The following is a 23,578-nucleotide window of genomic DNA, read 5'->3' on the forward strand; positions in this document are numbered from 1 at the left end:
GTGGTGCAACCTGCAGTCAGCTAAAAATCAAAAGGCAACATGAAATGACTCTTATGAAACAGGACTCTTATCAATTTAAAACACGTCGCCTAGCGGGATACAAGCTCTGTGTAGGAAGATCAGCTTTTTTTTTTTACAATGTATTTTTTATTCCCCCCCTGACATAAGCACATTTGCAACACTCACTGAACTCAACTCTAGCCTTTCACAATAAAAAAAAAAAAAATCTGTACGTCTTTCCCCCATGTATACAACATGTACAATACATACACACACACACGCAAAGCACAAGCATGCAGCAGAGGCTCTACGTCACATACAGTCTCTTTTGAAGATGTGCAAATTGAAAGAAACTGTTTCACAGCCCATCCTATCAGTGTTCTTAAATTGCCCCACTATTCCAAAAAGCCCCACACAGGGAAAGGTGTCACACTGCCAGATGCATAAATGCATTACTGTGAAATCAGAATTTTAAAAGTTACCAAGACCAGCCATACGTTATCAAAACTCTAGCCCAAAGGAGTCTAGCCCGACGAAGTTGACTGCAGCTGCAAGTCCGCTACACCTTTGTCTAGTATATTTACACAGTATATAGTGTATAAAATGAGAGTGGGGATGGATTTCAAAAGACTCAAATTAAACTTACTGCATACCTTTGCAAGCGTGTTACGTTTCCCCAGCTGAAACCACCTTTACAATAAATACAGGATAAGACTGACCAAACTCTTTACAAAGCTCTGTCACGCCCAAGCGCTGGTTTAAAAAAATATATACTGTGTGTAATAGCTATATATATAGAATCTGAGATTCCATGCTCTTCCATCTATCCTCATTCCCATCCCAATGACAGATACACAGCACGCCACTGCCTCTCGAGAGTGCTTCAGTTTCACAACTGAGACGATAGGTGCCGCAATAACCGTTTCTGAGAAGCAGGGGGCAGCAGAGTGCGAGAACCAAGACGGGAGGAATTCTACAGGAGCAGATTACCGGCTGAAAGCAACGCACGACCGCCAAAATGGCACAGTGAAAAAGTCCAGGTTTTTTGTTTCAACCAAAACTGCACTACTGTCCTCTAGCACAGCCTCTCGAGACAACAGTAACAGACCGGACTTTTTCTTGCTCGTCCACTTCTGTTTTTTTTTCTGAGTATGTGAAACAGCCATTTCCTGGCTCTGTTAAAAGAGGACAACTGGTTGAAACAAATAACTGGGGGATCAAGGCCGAGTGCCCCCGGCTTCATGTCTGGATTTAATGCGAAACACCACACACGTGGGTATAAAAGACAGCTGCAAAATGTTGTTGTGGAATATATATAGAAAAATAATTTTTGGTGATCTGAACCTCAGCGAGAGATCATGTAGAAAGAGGTGTATTCTGAACTTACTTCAATAGCAGTGATGATTAATGATGCAAGAATTGTTACAGACAGCAGCTGTGTGGGTTTGGAGGCTCTCCTATATTGTAGCCCACTTGGCCAAACTGATTATATAAATTGTAATAAAAATCTATCAGATATGCGCTGGGAACAGGACTTGTATTTCATGCTAATAGAACCAGGGATGTTAATAAGACTCCTATTGCATAGCAGTTTCACTCATGCAAGGTTTTTATACCAGCTTGATTAGTTATCTGTACACTGTGACAAGCTCCCAAACCCATAGTAAAACCAGGAATGGATCAAACCGCTATGCAATGGGAGTCTTATTTCCATCTCCGATTGTTGACACACTGACTTGACATCAGAGTAGAGATTTGCACAGAATTAAGATCGGGTGTCTTTAACCTTCATTGTGACTGGATTTTTTTGGTTTGTTCCTGCTTTATTATTGTGTTTCTCTTAAACAAGGAAAGTCAATTCTCTGCACATCTCTATGCCAGAGGCATTTGCTTGAAAGAGTTTGCAATTACACAGGAGAAGAACGTTTAGCTACAGACCCCTCTGGCTCGCTGTACATTGTTGTTAAGAGCGCTACACGCTTACGTCAATTTACCTACAACACGGAACAAAACAGTTTTTTAGTTTTTTTTTATTATTATTATTATTTCGTTAGAAAATTTTTTTTAAATTCATAGCGGAACAGTGCATTTCACAGACACCCCCCCCCCCCCCCCCCCCCACACACTCCCCATCAGTGGGGTAGAGTAGTGTCCCCAAAACCAATAGAGGCCTCAAGCACGATCTTACCCCATTCGTCACAGTCCTCTGTGAGAAACAAAAATGATGTTTCTTGACTGAAATCAGGAATGTAGAGTTTACAGTTCTTTTGTTTCATTATAGTTTTTTGTTTTAAATTTAAATTCTAATAGATATATATACATATATTTTTTTTTATTTTAGGATTGTTTTTGTATTTACTTTTAAAGTTGTCCAGAGTTACAATGAACCCAAAAACCCTTTCTTATCCCCCCCACCCTTCGCGTGTGTCTCAGGCCAGCTTGAGTGTGCTCACAGGAAAGGAAGGCATGGTTACCATAGTTACTGGGTTCAGCACTGTCTGGCCTACCAGCTGCGGGTGATGGGCTACCACCTGGGCCCCCACTGCTGCCTGCTTACCCACCATGCTGGCTGCTTGCTGGCTTGGGGGCGTGCCATTCACCTGGGCGTGGGACAGCGTGTGGGCAATGTGGCTCATGACTGCAGGCTGGGAGACTGCCATGGGTTGGGGGTAAATGGTGGGCAGGTGGTGGCTGAGGTGGGTGACGTGGTTCAGGGTGGCAGGGTGGACCGTGATGTGGCCGATGGGCTGGGCCGTGGTGGTGAGCTGCATAGAGTTCGACGTGGAAGGGGCAATGTGGGCGATGTGTTTGGAGCCAGCCTGGATCACGTGGTTCACCGCTTGGATGACGGAGGCGTGGGAGGCTGTGGCAGCCGCATGGGCGATGACCGTGGGCTGGACTATGTGGGTATGGGTGGGCATCATGGCCTGAGGGGCCACCAAAGCCTGGGCCTGGAGTGGAGCTGTCACCGTCGCGGAGGGCTGCTGGGGCCTGTGCTGCTGGATGGAGATGTGCTGAGGCAGGATGGAGGAGGTCGGGAGAGCCTTCAGGAGCTCAGGATGCAGGCGTGGAGGTACTCTGGGCAGGGAGCTGTGCGGCAGGGCAGGCCTCTCATCATCAATGTCCTGGTCGAAGTTGTCTTCACCCTCTGGAGGATTAAAAAAAACCATCAACATTTGTAATATTAACAGTTTTCCTTTTAGAAAAATACATGACAGCACCATTTTTCACAAATATACAGTGATTTGCTCAATCCAGGGGCTTTTCCGGGCTCTCCAATGGATGACTACAGGACTGCAGGGATGGGAATAACACTCCCATTGCACAGCAGCTTCACCCACTCCTAGATTTACTGCAATTTTGATTTGCTATGATGTGTAGATAACAAGCTCAGGTGTGTCTTATTAAACTTACTGAAAACCAGGAACAGATCAAACTGCTCTGCAAAGGGAGTCTTATTCTCACCCTGGAATAGCAGTTTGAGGTTCCACTATAAGCTCAGTCCCCTGAGTTTAACCAGACAAGCTACAGAGGTCACAAGTTCAGCTACAGAGCATGCAGGGAGTCTCTTCCCCCTCAAGCCCTTGTCCGGTGCAGGTCGCTCCCCCCCACCCCCCAGCATTGTACCTGAGGCGGTCGAGGTGGACACCTGGTCGTCCTCGGGCTGCACGGTCTGGCGCAGCACGCGCTCGATCTCCAGCACGTCCATCCACTGGGTCAGCTCATTCTTCAGGTCGGCCAGTCGCTGCTGCATGGAGATCTTCTCACGGGCCAGGCGCTCCATCTCATGCTCATACTCCTTCTCCTTCCTCTTCAGGGTCTAGAGAGAGAGAGAGAGACGACTCACAAAAACTCACAGATCACAGAGCACGCCTGCACCAGATCATCTGTATACCGGCATCATATGTTTTTGTATTGTGTGTACTGTTATTTAAAATGGTTTGACTGTGGCAGTTGTATTGTGTAACATGCTATACAAATGGACTGTGGTTTGTTCTTTTGTATAAAAAGCGCTATATAAATGCAATAAATAAATAAATACACAAACCTACTATAGAACTTTTTCAAACTAATGAGGAAACGAAAAGTGGTTGACGTTACAAGAATGATGATCGAACGACAAAGAAATGCAAGCCACTCCAAACAGTCAGGGGATTGGAAGAAAGCAACACTAACTAATCAATAATTACTATGACTTTTAGTTTCAGTCAAATGTCTTTAACAATAAAGAAAAAGGACCTGATTGGGAAGCAAGCCAACTAAACAGAATGGTTTCATACAGCCAGTAAGCTTACAGCGTGGATCCAGTTTCCTGCTGTCTCAGTGGGCCCCTGCTCTCTGTGTTGCCCCGCCTGTTTGTGAACTCACTCACCCCCCCTCCACGTGTCAGAGGCTGACACCTCCCTCTGCCAGGAAATCTCCTGCTCACTCAGGCGCCAATGCTATGCTGTAAACAACTCACTGCAATAATGTAGTACTACTGGCAGGCCTGGCCCGACTCTATCAGCTATGCATGTGCCTGCTATTCACAGTACACACGCAGGCATAAGGCAGCTGTTAAAGGAAACGTATAACCTGTACGTTTTTTGTTTTTTGTATTCAGATTTTAAGAGACACATCAGCAAAAAACGACCCTGAAGCTAATAATAAAATAATAATTCACTTACTGGTCATCCAAGACTTTTTTTTTTTTTTTGTTTTTTTTTTTAATAGTTTATGCATTAGCTATGATGTGTCTTTGCTGTTTGAATTGCAGTAGGGGGGTAGAATTCTGGATTGGCACCAAACCCCTCTCTTATTACAATCCGAGAATCCAGCTACTCTATTCAGGGCTTCAATTCAAACCAAGCGATGCAAAAGAGCCGGAGCGAAAGTGGGTCACCTGACCTGGGAACAGAGCAGTCAGGAACTCTCAAGAACAGGAGCGCCAAGACGTTTCGAGCGGTCAGCAGAGGGGAGAAGAATTATACCGTCTGCCAGGAGACCACACAGGACAGAGAGGAAAAAGGAGAGCGAGATGAAAAGATGGGGAGACAGGAACTTCACGCAGCAATAAACAGGCTCTAGTGTAAGCTAAATCCTGCGAGTTTTACCAGACAATCTACACAGGTCGCTTAATGCACAGAAAAGCAAGCAGCGGCCAAACCTGCTTGAGAATGAAGAGAGGATTGTGACAGATTGTTAACAAATTCTAGCACGCTAAGGGCTGATTCGTCCAAAGGGCATTCGTCTTTGCTGATATCGTTCAGATGTTTAGTGGCAGCGGGGCGTTTTCAAAGGCTTCAAGCCAGCTCGTTTGCTGATGACTCATCACCTCTTCCAGCCGTGGTGGGCGGGCTGCCAGATGCTTACCAATGTGTCAGGAGCAGGAATAAAAGAGAAGATCCTGCAGAGCAGCTTTTTCATCTCAGCTTGGAGACAACCCAATTGTGCACAAGCACTGAGACTTCCTCCCACTAAGAACCTTACTGCTTACAGTGCAACACAAACACTAAATCATGGAGAGGGCCCCACTGCATAGCACTTTGAGCCTGTTCCAGGTTTTACCCTTATTGTGGCAATAAGACATACTGGGCCATATTTTCAATAGGTTCACTCCAGCTTTTTGAAAGAGATAACCGTTTTTTATTTTTCTTTACAAAACTAGAATGAGCTATACAGTTCAAGTCCTCCTAAGCACTATGAATTAAGTGTGTAGCGATACCCTAATGTCACGATATGATTTAAATCACGACATGTGGGTTACGATGTGATATGCACCCGACACATGTGATCCTGCATAATAAAAATCAGATGATCACTTAAAATGAGAGACTATTTTTTTGAAAAACTAAATTTAATGAGTTGAGGGTATGTATTCATACCAAACTAAAAATCACTCTTCTTCATTCAAAAACCACGTGGTGAGCTGCAATGAGGGTTGCCATGCTTTTGGTCTATTTGGTCTATCGATTCACCTCTCAAGCGTGTTCGGTTTTTCGTTTATCTACAGGAACATGATTTTTAATCTCCTTTTAAAAAAGGGAAGGGGGCATAATTGGTACCTCAGGTGTGATAAGGATCCAGAGACATATGTGCGAGAACTCTGCACTGTCGCTCTCCCTGCTCTGTGCAAAAACACAGCCCTTCAGTCCCCAGGGCCGCGCACCCAGAACGTTTCTATTCATCACTGAAGAGGCTCTACTCCAGCCGTTACTCTATGCGACCGATAGGTCTGTATTATTCTAGCTGGCAGCGGCAATAAAGTAACAAGGCTTTTGTTTCAGCAAACGAGATGCTGGTGTCCCCCAGCTGTTGCCACGGCAACAAACAGAAAACCTCCACGGTTTCCATGTCGACGGAATTGAGTAGGCCAGGTTGCGCTGGTGTGACGTGGATAGTGGGGAGGGCAGAGCGTTTCCTTTATTGTGCAGTCTTCCTCCACAGTCACATACAAGCCCCCTCTCAGCTATTTTTGGTTGGTTTATTTGGCCATTTATCTATTTGATTAAAAAGCTTGAGAGAGAGAGAGGACAACTGAACATGCACCAAAAACAGTGTTCACCCCTAGAATAAAGACAAGCAGAAAGCTGAACTCTTTGCTTCAATGCAGAAGCCGTCAGTACCAATGACACAGCCTGTGTGATCCAGCAGCACCTCGCTGTCTGTGGAACATGTATACAGGATCTCAACGAAGCAATGCCTGGACACAGGGAGGGTAGCAACACGAGCAATAACCCAGTATAGTGGCAGATTCCGTTTGCCGACTTTCTTTCAATAACTGCGCGTTTTAAAAAGAAGTCAAACCTTCCTGACCACACAAACCCATTACTCTCTGATCCAGCTCGCCACACAGGTGAGGGTCGCTGTTCATTGGGCTGGTTTACCATTCCAAGTGAAGCAGCAAGCAGCTGTTTCTGAATTACTTTCACTTTGAAAGATAAAGTCAGCCCAGATCAACAGCAACGATCCTAACCCTGACTGTCACTAGACCACACCATAATGGACCAATGTAAACTGCCACAATAAAATCCTCCTGGCCACTTCTGGATGTGCCATGCTCAAATCAAGCAGGTTTGGACATGATTACAATGAGCAGGTAGTTAACGAAATGAGTCAGGATCATTAATTATGGTTATTACCGAAAACACTGTAAACATCTTCTCAAATCTACCTAGGCATGTTTCTTTTTTGTTTGTGTTTTTTTTTTTTTTTTTTTTTTTTTTTTTACATGCAATCTCCAGTATGTTTGTTTCTTGTTTATATATCTCCTTTCCTTTTCCTGAACGGCCCTTGCCTTGGATTAGGAAGACAATCCAGGCTAATCAGGCAAGATGAAAGGCGCAGCTCTGTGAAGATAAACAGAGCAAGGAGAGCAGCATGTGAGCCCGGAGCACATGGCACTCAGTGAAATGAAGGGCTGAGCACCACTCTGACTGAACACATGTGCAGCTTTACAGAGCAGACAACTAAGGTCAACGGACCAGTAAGTGTGTTCGTAGAAACAGGTGTTTTAATACTGCAGAGCTGGATCCTTTTTTCTTAAGTTTAGATTGCATTCATGTTGGCAAAATGAGAAAGGGTCAAGATTTAACAAATTGCAAAACTGATTTTAAATAAAAAATGCAGACAAACAACCAAAACTACTTCCACTTTACACTGCTATAAAAACAGATATTATTATTATTATTATTATTATTATTATTATTATTATTATTATTATTATTAAACCCCTAGCCTCACCTTCCCCTAGATTAACCCAATGATCAATCTCAATGCACTTTTAAAACAGACTTGAGTGTAGGAGAGCTTCCCTCTCCATCAGCACACACAGACCTACAAAGCTAACAGAATGCCCATCTAACAAAAAGGGCATTCAAAAAGCTTTTTCTTTCTTTTAAACACCCACAAGAACACCTCACTGCATGAAAGAAAGGGAGCGTTTGTCTTCAATCACGTGCTGGTGCTTTGCAGTGTATTTGCAGGGTCCATTACAGCGGCCCTAGTAAGTGGAACAGTGGGAATAATGAGGTAGCAGCCTTTAAGCAAAGTGTTTTCAAAGGAATTACATTGCATTGTACTATCGCCTCTATCCGGGCTTACTTGCCTCTTCTGCTTATGTTTTTTTTTTCTAGTCTCTTATTCCAACAAGTTTAAACTCGTCCCCAGAACTCAAGAGTTCCCGCTGTGCTCATTTCACACTGAGAGATGCTTCAGCCATGTGGTATACAGAATACAGTTTTATACTTGCGTGTTTACAGAACGTCAATGCCCTCAAAAATGGGTATTAATGAAAACTTATATCTGGGCTATCTGAATTACTCGCTGAGCTTTCAAGAGATTAGTCACTGGTTATTATTTTCAGAGCACGCTGGGGAATGTAACCTTGCGTTTTGAATTAGAAAACCCGGCAATGTAGTTTACATCTGTCCCTGAGGGGAGGAGTCGCACTGGTTAGCCTCTTTCACAAGAGCCAAAACGCTCTCTCTTTTCCAGCAAGTCGCAAGAGGCGGGGGGAGGGCAGCACGCAACATCTTTTTCACTGCCGCTTTCAAAATGACCCCCCCCAGTTTAAAATGTATTAAGGCAATTGTGAGGGTGACCCACTACGTAAGACCAACGGGATGTGTGTGTTAACACCCGAACCTTACCACGCAGAAAGACAGCATTAAAAACAGACCTTTCACATAGCTGCGTAGATCCACTTTCACAACAGGACGTCACGCAGCTGCTAGTGCAACACCACGTGGAATGCAGCGAAGACTGAAATTTCACAGAATTTCTACTACTTGGAACTAGTTGGTTACAAAAACAGCAGATAAAATACAACTAAGAATAGAAAAAAAAAAAACTTTGACTGCTTCAAAAAGTAGGCTACTAGGAAAGTACATTTCCATTATGTGATGTAGAAAATATTTAACAAGGGTTCCAACGAGAATGTAGTGCCTATATCTGCCCACTACAGTCCAGTGGAAGTACAGAGCAATTTAAGACACGTTTAGAAAAATAACAAATTTGTGAGCCTTTTGCGTTTGCTGCAATGAATACTGTGATAGCCAGCAGAATAAATACATAAATGAATGGCTGGCACGGATATTCTAGAAAAAAATATTACTTATACTGTATTTGAAAATATGCTGGTGTTTCTCACACACGGTGTTAAAACACGTTGACCTTGAAATTTTTTTGTACATATATTTTTTGTTTTGTAAACCGTGTCTCTGTTTACAGCGCAAGGGAGCAGACGGCTCCTCATTACCGCAGAGCCCCAGCGCTCTTTGAACCAGCTGCAGCCCGGTGTCACGTGTCTGCCGAGGCGGGGTCCACACGCAGCGGTGACGTCACGCGGCTCGGGGGTAGCCCTGTGCGCGGCGCGGTCACGTGGAGAGAGGCCCGAGCTGAGAGGGCAGCGCTGCTGTTTCAGCGAAACTAACGAAAAACAACACAGTGTGCTTTTCTATTGCGATAAAAGTCCTAAAGAATACAGTAATAACACAAACAGAGAGAGACTCGTATTGTGCACACAAACCAATTTAGAAAATAAATAAATAAAATATATCATGCCACTGACAAAAACGGAAGAAAAATACAGGTTGAAGCTCGAACGGCAGCACTCTTATTTAAACTCGAAACACAGGAACTGTACCCCAAATGGGCAAAAAACAAAAGCCAAAACCTAGTCTTGCTTCAATTACGTAGTTTATCAAAGCAGTCTGCCCGGGAGCCTGCGTGCATCCCAAGGACGGCGGTTTCAAATGTTATCGACGGCTAGAAGTTAATACAAGACTAGACACAATGGGCAGAGGCTTTTCAGTGTCTCAGCTGCGCAGGAAGGCACACAAAGGCAGCATTTGCATCTTTCGTATTTGGCTTGTGCAGTGTGTGTTTGAATTACTCGGTCATTGAATGAAATGCAAGCAGACAGCACTCATGCATCGGGGATTAACATGCACCGCGCTCTATTATTTCACGTGTTTGCTTGTGTACAGTGTTTGTTTCTGTTGCGAACCAACTCCTGACGTATTATTTATTGATACGTTTATTAAATAGGTTTATTTGTTAATACGGTTATTATTATTGTTAATTTTGATCCAGATAACGAACCATGTTGAGTTAGCCCACACATTCTCGTTGATTTCCTGTCTGCGTGTATGACCGAGTCTGATTTGTAAGCAGTGTGCCGGTGGCAGCCGTGCTGCGGTTAGGATTTCGTAATGCTTTCTTCAGTTTACTCTGAGAACAGGAACACAGTCCTGACAGAAATCCTTCAGTCAGAAACAAAAAGGAACAGATGTACCTGCAATCTAGTGGCCCTCCTCGCTGTCTAACACTGCGTAATATTAAACACACTACACGTTGATCAACACGATATTCATTTCCTTTGCAACCCCCAAGAAGATTTCAGCAAACCCCTGGAAATGGTGCCCACCCAGGATTCCCTTTCCTGCAATTATTATTCCAAATCTAACAGTGCCAGTAGTATCGCTCAGTACGAATGCCTACAAATTCAGTTTTAAAAGAAAATCGTTCCACAGCAAAACCAACATTTCATGGATAAATTGAACATCTGGATATTTTTTTGAATAATCATTTAAATTAAACACTGAAGGTAGAAACTGTCGAGGGTCTGTGGCTAAATAAAGTTAGAAATGATCAATAATGTCCTGTTATGAATAGTCGAGTATGTGAAGGAGTACTCCAGCAACACCAGTGTGTGTCTCCCAGACCGGAAACATCCCAGACCTCTGATCTCTGCAACTCAAACCTCCAAGACAATTAGCAGTTCTTCCAATTTACTCTAGGAGCCTTTCACCTTGATTTCCCGTCATGATTCAAATGCACCTTAAGCCCTAATCAGCAGGCTCAGGCGCAGGCACTGCTACTCAGCACCCAGCACAGTCTGGCAGGCGAGCGGGGCACGCTAACACAGCACCATTAAAATGAGAAGGGAAGGGGCTGACAGCAAGCGATGGCAGCTTAGCTCCCAGCCCCCGGCCCCCACAATGCCCTACTTTCTAGGTCCAGCAGGATAATCAACCACTTCATCTAATGAAAGCGGATTCCCTCTCCCCTCCCCCACTTTACTAATGCCACCAGACAATCTGCTTGATGTTGCTTTTGCTGTGCACTTACAGAATGTATAAATCAGGGCTGGCAGTATTTGAAGACACCTATTTCCCCTTCCTGTTGTTACGCCATGACTTTTATCTCGTCTAAATCAAACAAACAAACTCTCTTCTATTCTCGTTTTGCTTTGCTTATAGTTCAGTCTTCAATTGAAGGCTTTTAGCGGTCTGTACAGTGTGTGCTTTTCATTTACAGTGTCCCAGTAACGGACAACAAGCAGCAGGCATGGAAGCCAACTGGTAGATTTTAACCCCCCCCCCCCCCTCTTTGCCGTGTTAATATTACCAAATAAAAAAAAGGCTAAATGCCTTTCCACACATAGAAGGCTGGCCTGCTTTTGAGTAGTTTGATTCAGGACTCTCTCACTACGTTGGAACACTTCCCCTGCATCAGTTTCCAGTACACACTAATATAAAAATATTTCCAGGTCAACAGCTTCAGCTACCGCTGGCTGGTAGCCAATCGCTTACTGTGCTGTAGGTCAAACTGCAATCACAGGGGCGGAAATAAGACTCCCATTGCATAGCAGCTTGATCAATTCCTGGTTTTACTTACTAGGAGTTTTAGAAGACACACCCTAGCTTGTTACGTATGCAGGTGATCAAGCTCATAGTAAAACCCAGAATGGGTGAATTTGCTATGCGATAGGAGTCTTCTTCCCATCCCTGAATCAGAACCCGGAGACCTGGACTCGATTAGAATTAGAATTACTGCAGAACTCCAGTTCCAATTCCAGTGAGATTTTGTTGAATTACAATTATGCTGCAGCAATTACAAATCTATTTACAATTATACTTAAAGCAAGATAAAACGGCACACAAACACATGTTCACGCTGTGCAATCTAAATAACCAAGCAGTAAAATCACAGGTACAAATACAGAAACACTCTGTACAAATAAACACACGGGGTCAACTAAAAGAGGTCGGAAATACAAGAATGATCGAATCACAAATACACGCGGAACTGAAGTGATCCACGACACTGCAGCTAATATGACAACAGCACTGGAATTGCAGCCGAGTCTGCAGCCATGGCTTCTCAACGCAGTGGATGAGGAGGGTACCTACCTGGATATATCTCAAGCCACTCCGTAGCACACTGAGGTTAGACGTCTTCTTGTCGTCCACGTTTGGGATGTTCCTCTTCAGAGACTCGAAACATTCCTTCAGGTGCGCTCGTCTGGGGGGGGCGACAGAACCTGCCATTAGCTCAACAAACCGAGCTCGGAGTAGCACACCTTTCAATATAACGATCTTCAGCTGTGAAGCCGTAAACAAATGAGCATCGCCAAAACCAAAGCTCCCCAAAAGCATGTCACACAGGCAACTGCTGTGTTTAGGGCTGCTTTAAAAGGTACCTTGCCTTTTCAGCCAGCGTTTAATTTAAAACTGCACTGGTTTGCCACACAAACAGGTCCAGACACTATCGTAACAAGGTTTGTACAAAAAATATATAACAGATAAAAAGCCTGGAGAACTGCAAGCTACTTTTCCCACTGCTCAAGGCTGCCATGCATAAGTGAAATCACGATCAGCTTATCAAGCCTACAGCGTACCATCAACCGTTAAGACCTGTGTATAAATGTGAGCAACAGTCATGGGCGAGATGGTGAAGACCTCTTGTACGCACATGCATCGGGAATGCTTTACTGTTCGCTAGGACCTCATTGAACCTGCGTGCCGAGGGACTGCGTTCTCATGGGCAGTGGAAATGCAGCTCGAGAGGCCAGGTGAAGAGATTTTCAGGAAGAGACTGTATGTATTACAGAGTTCTAGCAGGGAGAGAGATGCACCCACCTGTTTTTTTCAAGCTTGTTGTGTACTTCTCTTGTCCCTGCCCTGAAAACACAGATCAAAAAGAAATATTTATTTTATAGGACTGTTTTTTTGTTTTTGTTTTTTAAATGCCTTTACTACCTACTCCTGACGATAGTGTCGTCGGACGGACCTCAAAAGTCACTAGATGTCGCTAGGTAGACTTCGCAAACTCTACTAAACTGAAGTAGGATCGCTAATGCATCTGGAAGTGCCCTACAGCCTAACCCCACTGTCCTACTTGGGGTGGAGATGGCTCTTGAGCAAGGGTACATGGCTCAGCCTGTGGGTTGCTGGTAGATGTCTTTGTTGCTTTTAAAAGTCTGCGGTTGTGCTAATCACTTTTCTAACAGTGTCATGGAGGTTATAGGTGCAGCAGTCAGCTCAGTTCTCACACTCAGTATAGCATTCATGCCTCGTTTCCACTGCCTCTCCCCGGGTATCGCTGTGCTGGTCGGTCTGGGCGAGGTGTAGCTCGAGGGCGTTTCCACGGACACTCAGTTATACCTCAGCTACACTTCAGACAGTATCCACTTCAGACTTCGATGGCTTACTTCTGCACAGCGCAAAGTGCTGAAGAGACAAACTGTTTTAACTATGGTGGCTGATCGATCGGCCAGCCAAATCAGTGTCGAGATCAAATTCAATTAAAAAATGAACACAAGAAGATTAAAGAAAACGGCAGCAGAAGTGGAAACACACAAATATTACGAAACGTGACCTTAAACTGCGGCGCCATGACCTTTACAAAATGACACTGGCACGCAGACAGCCATCTTGAACTCCGCCCCGCCCAGACTGCCCAGCTCAGATATGCCTTCAGTGGAAACGAGGCAGCAGTGTGCCCACACCCAGATGGTTACGTAGCCTCAACTTGACAATATTCATAAAACTAGAAGTCGTTCGATTTGTCGCTTGTCACTTTGACAACATTTAGTCGCTAGGGAACCCTGATAAGTTTCTAGATGTAAGTTACCAACACTGCTTGACGATTGTGAAGAGCAGAAACACAAGGAGAGGCTCCACAGCACCCCCTAGCCTAGTTCAAGAGCAGGTGATTAGCGTCTGGTCCTCTGTGCAGCCAGGGAGGTCCATAACCCTAACCACTTTACACAATGAAGCTGCATTCTATCGGATGGACGTTGAAACGAATTATTGAACCGAGAGACTCCTAACAAGACGACACCCAGACAACATCAAGTGACATCAAGCCAATTAAAATGTCCCGACAGAAACACAACGCACAAAGCAATTCATTGAAAAAAAACTCTCCAGGAGAACAGCAAGAAGACCCAAGCCAACACACCCTGGACAAGGTGTAGACCGTGCTTGGTGTGCACCTCCAACATTGCTAAATGATTTTCAATGCAAAAAAAACTATACAAAACAAACAACTCCCTAAGAGACTATTGATTGTTGGGTCCATTCAATGAATTAACTAGCAGTAGAGCAAAACAATGCCACCTTCCAAATCACGACAGAACTAAAAAGGTACTGACATCCACTGTTGCAGGGTTGGGGGTGAATTCCATTCCCAGTTCCTTTTACAACACATGCTTCACTGCGCAAACATACACACAACTTACCAACTTGCCACAACCCAACTGCATCTACTGCTGTCAAGTTGTACACGTGTAGGACAAATTGTATATTTAATAAAGTCATATCATAGAAGACATTGGGTTTGACTAAAAAGGACTGGGAACTGGAATTGAGAATTGATTTTAACAGGAATTGACAGGACTAGACCCCATCCCTGGCTGGGTGGTTGATCTTACAGGGGGAGGGTATTCCACTCCTGCTACTCACCCTCCAGGCCGTCTCTTCTGCTCCAGGTGTCTGGCCTCCTCAAGACTGCTCAGTTTGACCCCTGCGTTGGACTGCAGCTGATGCGAAGCCTGCGTCTGGGTTGGGACCGGCTGATGGATCAGGTGGTGCGGAGAGGCTGTGATGATGGGAGTCTGGTAGGTCTGTACCAGCTGATGCTGCTGCTTGGGGCTACAGGAGTGTGGAGGCGTGACGGGCTCGACCTTCACAGCGGGGCCCAACGGGAGGCGCTGTGGAGACTCTATCCCTGGGGGGGAGAGCGTGACGACGGAGGACAGGGCCAGGGCAGTAGGGCTGGTTACCACGGGAATGAGTGCGACTTGGACGGGAGGGGGCGGGGGAGGAGGCGGGACCGGGGTGGGCCGATGCTCTGGACACGCCTCCTCGCCACGGGTCACATGATTCACCCGCATCTGCGCAGGAAGCGCAACCACCACGGGCTTCCGGTCCACTTGCTCCTCCCAGTCCAGCTGCAACTTCTCACGCTTCTCATCCTCATCTGTGGAGGAAAGGCAAACAAAGACCTACAGAAATCCATCACGATGCAGCTCTGATTACAGGCAGCTCCCCCAGACAGCTCTGCATGCAAGCGAGCAGCTCAGTCTACAAGTCCTCACGAGTCCCGGCGGCTCGAGTCTATTCAATTCATGTTAACATCTTGCAGCGTATCCCATCTCCATAATGCAAAAAAGCTACGCACCACTATCTATATTAAATATCTGCAAATGTATTTTTTTTTAAAAATAACTTCATACCACAACAGGCACCACCTTAGATCACATTTGACACTGTAGGAAGAGAGGGCATTCCTGTCAAGGTTTCCCATAGGAAAGGCACAGCACAGCATGCAATGAAGCATAGTGAACACAGTAAAGCAAGAGCAAGTATTGAGAAGAATAACGAGGTACGGTGAAGCTTATTAATAAACATGGCAAACAGTGGTAAATGCCTAGTACAACAATGCAAAAAATGTGGTACTGCAAAAACACAGATTGTCTCTCTGACCCTAAAAATCTCCAATTCGAGCCCCATAGTTAATGACTAATATCCGTTTAACCTGGAGGGGGGTGGCCCTTAGAGACCAAAGCTGCTCAACCATACCTACAATAGAAAACAGCAGATCAAACCAGTTCAAAACAGCTGACAGGAGCGAGATTATGAATTACGAAATCCTGTTCAAAGGTGAATTCTCAGACAGCAACATGAGAACAGTGAACGGTATATAGCCATCGCTGTACAGTAGAGGCAGGACAGTAGGTTAATATATATATAATCTAGCCTGCCACTGCTGAGCAGTCCTAGACGGGGGTTCAAACACTTGTTTTTTTAAGTGCAAAAACCCCAAACAAAGAAAGCCCCTTTGTGACATATCTGAAGCAGGTAGTGCTCTCTCCCCCCTGATCCTGGCTCTATGGAATATATAGATCAGCGCTGTTCCAGCCCATTATTCCACTGCTCAGACTGCGCTCTCCGCGGAGAATCCGCTGCTTGGCTTGGTGTGGCTTCCTACTTCTCTTAAGAACAGCAATCTACGCAAACCCAAGCAGCGGTTTCTTGTTTCACTTGGACTGGTAAATCAGCCCGGTCAACACCAACGACCCTCACTTGTGGGCAGCTTGACCCGAATAATGGGTTTGTGAAGCTCTAATAGAGACAGACCTGTAACTCATAGAGCACAGAATGCAAGGTAAATGTGCAAACAGACAGGTAACTGGTACTGATGGGACTCAAGGTGTCTGAGTGAGTTTGTGTGTGGGGGGTGGGGGGAGGGGGGGCTGCTGCCTTCACCATGGAATTGCAAAATCCTGACGCTCCAATCACCAGTCAGTGCTGGCGGCTTCCTGCCCCAAGAAAAGGGCAGCCCGCTGGGTTGCCACAGAAACAAGGATGTTGATGCAAGAACCCTGACAACAGCTGTACTGCATCCTGGAAGGCTCACCGCGTCGGGCAATCTGAACCGGACGCTTCGGTTCTTACTGATATTAAAAATACCAAAGGATGGTTATACTGGACAGCAAGAGAAACAGGAGGATAGAAATGAGATGTACATTACCACTGGCACTGCACCAATTCACAGACAGACAGAGAAGAGAACAGACTCTCCAAATACAATGCCAGCATGCAGCCAGACAGATAGGCAGGCATTTCTATTAAAAAAAAGAGTCCACTGTTAAACTCAACTACACTAGGATTTAATGTGACTGGAAGTAGTCCCGTATTTTCAACAGCAGGCAGTGTTTTAGCACAGCTCCATTCCCGCAAAACACATGTTTAAAGAACCAGACGAATTTCTGACTCAAAACCAGAGCAAGCAGGGCTGGTTTCTCTGTAACCAGAAGAATGTACAAATTGACGGTCAGTGAGCCACGCTGATACTTGGTGCTTCTTGGTCTCACGATACAAAGCAGCTGTTACAATGCTGCATTGTTCACCAGCGTGATACAAACTGCTATTATTGCAAAGCACCAGCGACCTACTGCATGGGAGCCTGTATTCATATTTTGTTCATTAATAATGAACTGAAATACTGTCCCATCACTGCCCAGGGGAACACATCGTATGGTAATGTACAACAGTATGGTCTTAAAATAAAATACAATCTCACAACCATAACTACAAGGATTCATGGCGTATCGATGAATCGTGATACTGTCGTTACACGATGTATCATATCGCAACAGAAGCATGGAATTAAATAAGAAATAATGTATGGATTTAACAGGTTTACTTGGCTCCTTGGTCCACATTTCTCTAAATCATTTGCATGGGTTGGTAATCCCTGTGCATATTTTATTGTTAAAAGCAGTCTGTGGTTTACCACATACATAGCTGAAAATACAAACCTAGAGCCAAGATCAGCTTCGTAAAAAAAAACCATCACAAGGAGCTACAGCCATCACGGCTCACACAGACAGACAGACGGACTCTTTCACAAATCCCCAGACTGCAGTCCTCTGAAGACTGCAGAACCGCTTCAAAAACAACAGGCAGGTCATCCAATAGGAATTCTCTGAAGATCAGGAGTGGGAAGCAGCATTGGGAGACACAGTGAGGCACACTAATATACTGCAGGAATCTCACAGCGTGGGCTGTGCCTCTCCACACAGCTCCCCAATTCAAGCTGCAGCAATGGAAAATTCCCCCCTCTCTCAGAAGCAGTGTGAACTAACCAGCCCAGTCTGTCTCAGGCTATATTTAGGGAAGTGAAGGCAGAATACAAATAAAATCACATGCACTTCACCTCACTGCAGAGCCCTGTAACTGACACGCTGCCAACATCTCATAACAAACTGCTCTGACAGGACTTGACAGAACGGGTTCAAAAGAGTAAGAAACAGTCACGAAAACCACTCCCAGTCAAACTGAAACAAAATCTTCATGCAAAACTATACCCGTTGTGAAATTGTACATGACTACACCATGGACTGTAAATCAGGGCCAAAGGTCTGAAATTACACAGGAGGCAAGGGTTAATGAGAATTCCACACCAGGCAGGCGAGACAGCTCTGTTAAAACTGGTTCTACAACCGTTTCCTGAGTTTTTTTTAAACAGGTTGCCAGCGTGTGCAAAAATACATCGGTCAACTTCTGCACGAGCTAATGGGCAGAACAGAACTCTCCAGACACAATGCTTTAAACTGGCCAGCCACAGCCTTCAGCTTGTGGCATTTGGGACTGAGCAGCTGAATACAACTGAAACTGCTTTACAGCTGCAGTGCAGGGAGCTCCAAAGGCGTTGCCTAACCTTTCAAATCTAGTCACAAGCTTTTTAAATTTTCCCACAGCGGGTACTTGTCACTACAGGTGCAACCTTTAACCCCAGCTCTGTGCTATTCTAACTGAAAAATCGGACAGTAAATATTAAGGTAAAAATTATTAGCAGTAAGGCAGACTTTAAAACGGGAGATACCAATTACGTCACCGATATGGTATTTAAAAAAAAAAAAAAAAAAAAACGTTCTCCTATAGGCTTGTCTGCTGACGACATCTGGTGATTTTTTTTTTTTCCTCTGCTGAATGAAGAAGGGGGTGGTTCTGTTAGCACAGTTTAAATACACGCTATTGTATAACGCCGAGGGAGGGAGGGAGGGAGGAACCGTGCCCTGTTTTCCTTCCCCACTGTGACCTGCGCCAGAGCTCAAGAATAAAAAACCCGGAGAGTGTCTGGCAGGAGTGCCCGCCACACACGTGGTCGAGCGGGGCGGGGTCCGGACACGCGGTCGCTGAGGGGAGGCGTGCCCTTACCAGACACGTCACCAAACTAGCGTAACAAAATCTTGCAACACTACGAGGTGAGGTGGCTGACAAAGCACTCTCTGCAAGCAACCAGGCGCAAGATATTACCCATTGCACGCCTTTTTAACTTTAAACAAAGGTGCATTGCACACTGTAGTCGTTTTGTTTTAATTAAACATGCAAAGCGCATAAGAATTCGGCTGGGGATATTGAAATAATAAAAAGGGAAGAGGGAGGGACCCGGGTGTCATATGACACCGAAGCTATGTCAGGTCATTTTATGTGGGAGACAAAAAAAAAAAAAAAAAAAAAAAAGGGCTCGGCATTGCTCTCGTAGTTTGCCACCGCCCTTTTAAAACGAAATAAGCTTCTTTTTTTGTCTTTACTCGATCAGAAAAATAAGTTTTTAATTTATTCAACAAGGTATAAAATGAACATATTTTGTAGACAGAAAACTTTAGCTGGGGTCAAAAAAAACCCGCAGAAAAGGGAAATGCGTACTGTAATGTCGAGCTACATTTTGTAAAATAGGACAGCATATTAAAAAGAGGAGCAACGCACAGATACAGTACATTCTTCACATATAAAAAAACTGTTCATTGTATTCACTGGGTTTCACAAAATCTCCACACCCATAAAAGGAGAACAAATAATTATGATAGCTAAAGCCTGCTTTCGGATGCGGCTCATGGTACATGCTAACTGGTGCAAGATCTGGAACAATGGGGCTGTACAGAGAATTCCTGCATGAGAAAATGAACCACACCGCCGAGGAACGCTGCAGTTCACTCCACTGCGATAAAACACAACCGAGCAAAATTACAACCCGCTCCAGCTGCATGCCAATTAAAAACAGAACACGCCAAACCGAGGGATCGTTCCTCTCTGCAGATCCCGTGCATACTACATTACATCCGTGCAACGGAATCCCACACGTCAGCCCCCCCCAAAAAAAAGATTCTCTAACCCCCACAATATAAAACCATTCAAAATCATTATAAAATATCAGTTTTGTATTATTGTTTTTTTAATAAAAACTGATCGCTAGAGCCATTATAATACAATCTGGGTTCTATAGAAGGGCCAGAGTAAGCAGACCCCGACAAAGACAGAGGGATGCCGCTGTTTCTTTAAGGGTTACTGTCCATTTACCCCGCTGCCCCCCCTTACCACGTGTTTTCTGTTGTTGCTGTGCTTCCCATTCTAGAAACCTGGCTGCTTCTAAAAGCGTCTCGATGCTCATCTCTCGCCTGCTTTCGGTACCCGCCTGCTTTCAAGTGAAGTCTTGCAGATCTGCGCTTTTTTTTCTTCTTCTTCTTCTTTGCTCTCGGCCTCCTCGGATTCCGCTCAACGGCCAACCCAATCTTGATCCCCTCTCGCAAGAAGCGCTCCAGACAAGGCGAGGGGTTGCAACAAGATGGCGATGCGAGTAACTGAAAACACAACAAGATGAAAAGCACCTCCAGCCAGCCCGCCCACCGCGCAGCGTCCCTCCCCCGCTACGACAACCCGGGACAAAAACAGCGCCGGAGCTCTCTGGAATTCGGGACGGGCTTTTGGAAGGGAATTGCACTGCGGCTACGTCACTCGTGCTATAAATATACAGGGCATCGAAACAACGCCAGGAACATGACACCATGTGTGTAATTAAAATGTCTGCATCAGAAACAAGACCGTATTAAACCCTATTCCGAGTCTTTATTTTGTTCAAATGTCAAGGCTGAATTTCCGGTCAGTTGTACGTGACGCGAATCCGAAGCCGGGTTTTGCAGACAGCCCTCCCCTGCAGTACATTTGCATTTGATTAAAACATGTCGCTCCCTGCAGCCAATCGGAGTGGAGAACAACAAGGCATGGTGCACGTCCACATGGGCACCCTGCTTGTCGTGCAAACGGCTCATTTGCATTTAAAGCCGCAGCTCAGGGCTCGCAAGAGCGAAGTCGATTCACCCGCGTTAAACAGCCTTGCATCCTGTCGGGGTGATTGCTGCGCAGAAAACAAGGGTGCAGGTGGCAGTGCTGGTGGCGGCTAGAACCCGTATTAAATCGGGGTCCGACTAGCCCAGTGCAGCACAAAATACAGATGGAACCGGCGAACTCCGCTGGGGCACGATAGCAATGCAGTGATCTGTCAGCCTGCATAGACAGACCATGCGGTCTAATTTTGCATTGTCACAAGTGTTTCCGCTCGCTGTACACACAGACACCGACTCCCATTGTGAATGACAGCGCGTTGCTTTGCATTCTACACACCTTTGCTTTTGTTGCAGGCAGCTGTAACTTTTTTTTTTTTTCTTGTCCCAGGGAAGCCTGCGGTTTTTAATATCACATGCTATACTGCTGGCGTGTCGTTTGTTGTAAGTCTTTTAAAAAGCGGAAGAATACCACGGGGGTCTAGTTGCACAATGCGGGGTGCGGCGAGAGAGATTTTCTCCCATATTTTGCTCTATACTCCACTGTTAAACCCCCTTATGTCAGCAAACCTTTAATGTCTGCAAAAGTCATGAGCAGTGTGTGGCTACTGCAATCTCCCTCTATAGGGGTTTAGGACCCTGGGGAGCCTCTGGCAGGCATGCAATCAGTGCGCGAGGCAAGTTCACCCAGTCAGCCACGCATTTGCACATGTTTTTTTCACTTGCATACATACATGCACACAAACATAAAGGTTCTCGGCTTTGAGATTGCAGTATTAGATTCGGTTTTGAAGTAAGTAAATACTACAGATTTGCAGTGTAACGTGACTCATTCTGTCCTGTGTTTCTGCAGGAGAGAACTGAAATCACTCTTGGTCTGATTGCACCACTCTCTCCCTCCAGCTGAGTCACTTTTCAGCAGCTCTGTGGGAGGTGCTTGGCATCACGCACACTTCAAAATAAGTGCATTGCAGACAGCTGTCAACAGAATATTTGTCAATACAGTTGTTTCAATCTGGCCCTTTATTTCACTCTGCAAATCAGATTCCAGAGGTTGCAAGGGGCTGACTGTCTTTGACCAGATAGGAAATTGACCAGGACAGCATCCGTTTGTGAACTCTGTCTCTGTCAGAAACCAGACCCTGATGGCTGTCAGTCCTGCTCCTACCACCACATGCAGCAGCAGGAAGTTATAGCTGTCACGTGTAACTCAGGGAAACCCAACCACGAAAGGGCATCTCTTACATCTGAGTGGAAACCCTTCTGAAGCAGAGATTTTACCAGGATCATACCCCTTTAAAATGTATAAGATACAAACCCAGACAGCGATTGGCTTCTTGAATGCTGGTGGAATATCCTGGTGGAGACTCCTGCACAGTCTGCTGTGATGCAATGGCAGGCTTTATTAATAGGCGAGTCACATGACTGTTTCCATAGTAACACATGGAGTCGGCGTTCCACAGGGCATGTGGGTATAAACTGTCTGCTAGAGAGAGAGAGAGAGAGAGCTCACACATCTGCCTAGCAACAAGCTGTGATAGGATAGGACAAGTGGACTAGCCTGTTTGGTGTAAACTGAATGTCTCCAGCCTCTGTACAAATAACAATAACAAACAAATTTGGCTGAGAATGTCTTGAGACTAAAAGGCTGAGCGTTGTTTATTTATTCAAGGCCACCTCAGATCGTACATCACAGTCTCACACACCCGGTGACCAGGAGAGGATCAGGGAGGGCTGCGTTAGCCCAGCACAGTGCCGAGGGCTCACATTCACGGCTCATTAAAATAGATTCCTCTATCCTTCTCTTTGTTGAAAGGCTCATCGCCTAATACGGTTTCCAAGAAAAAGGTTGCTATCTTACATATAGCTGCCTTTCCCCCGCTCCTGTCTGGTTCACCAATTTAATAAACTGCATTTCACTGTGCAGTGTCCCTGTAGCGCTGTCTGTCCAAATGCACAGTTCATGCAATTCAAAGAGAGCAGTAATGTGACTGATAGAACAGTGCATGCCCACAGGCACTCTGAGACAATAGGATAGTTCAAACAGGGATCGTCTCAGCAGTTCAGGTTTGAAGTTGTTTTATGTGAACTGCTGAGATCCCTGTAGTCAATTAGAATGGATCTCACTAATATCTAAGCAGCTGTATCTGCTGGAATGCTGTACCACAGTGCCACCTAATGGTGACTTTGTGTGCCGTTCATGCTTTTCATTACTCACTCATCTCCACAAACCAGTAGGTATCTAAAATCACCAGCCCCTTTATTACCATGAGTAAGGGCACTCAGGAGTTATTGCATGCTAAAATAGAAAGCAGCTGACAAATGAAACAGCAGAAGAGATAATGTTATGCATGTGTGGGTATACACAAAGGGTTAGACACACCAAGCTTGTGCTGCAGTTCATTTTTCCTTCAGGAACGTGCATCTAATACAGGATGCTTGTAGTAGTTTTGTTTTCTGCAGGAGAAAGGGCTGTGGAAATCTGAAGCGTGATATCAGAACACTGCGTTTTTGTCCTGCTAACCTCCCATCTTTCTGACTAAGTGGTGCAGCTGTATCCAGTTTAGATTCCAGTGCAAGACGTATCTGTCCTCCTCCCACCCAGTGCAGCGTTAATGAAGGACTGGCACAGAGTCACACTTCTCTGTTCTAAGAAGGATGGGATTGTAAGCAGCGGTC

General features: G+C 45.2%; 1 protein-coding gene across 2 annotated transcripts; it reads right to left on the minus strand.

The window, feature by feature from the left end:
- Nucleotides 1-2,161: 2,161 nt before the first annotated feature.
- Nucleotides 2,162-20,605, minus strand: LOC121308655 (max-binding protein MNT-like). Of its 2 annotated transcripts, XM_041241184.1 has the most exons (6): nucleotides 20,157-20,605; nucleotides 14,733-15,249; nucleotides 12,906-12,947; nucleotides 12,177-12,288; nucleotides 3,628-3,820; nucleotides 2,162-3,148 (listed from the first exon to the last, which is right to left on the minus strand). In XM_041241184.1, the coding sequence occupies exons 1-6, from the start codon at nucleotides 20,227-20,229 to the stop codon at nucleotides 2,430-2,432; spliced, it is 1,656 nt and encodes a 551-aa protein (XP_041097118.1). In that variant the 5' UTR covers nucleotides 20,230-20,605; the 3' UTR covers nucleotides 2,162-2,429. The 2 variants fall into 2 exon arrangements, with proteins under 2 accessions (XP_041097118.1, XP_041097119.1); XM_041241185.1 differs by lacking the exon at nucleotides 12,906-12,947 and having other exon boundaries at nucleotides 20,157-20,603.
- Nucleotides 20,606-23,578: the final 2,973 nt, after the last annotated feature.

This window comes from Polyodon spathula, unplaced genomic scaffold (genome assembly GCF_017654505.1).
Source record: "Polyodon spathula isolate WHYD16114869_AA unplaced genomic scaffold, ASM1765450v1 scaffolds_764, whole genome shotgun sequence".
Lineage (NCBI taxonomy): Eukaryota > Metazoa > Chordata > Actinopteri > Acipenseriformes > Polyodontidae > Polyodon > Polyodon spathula.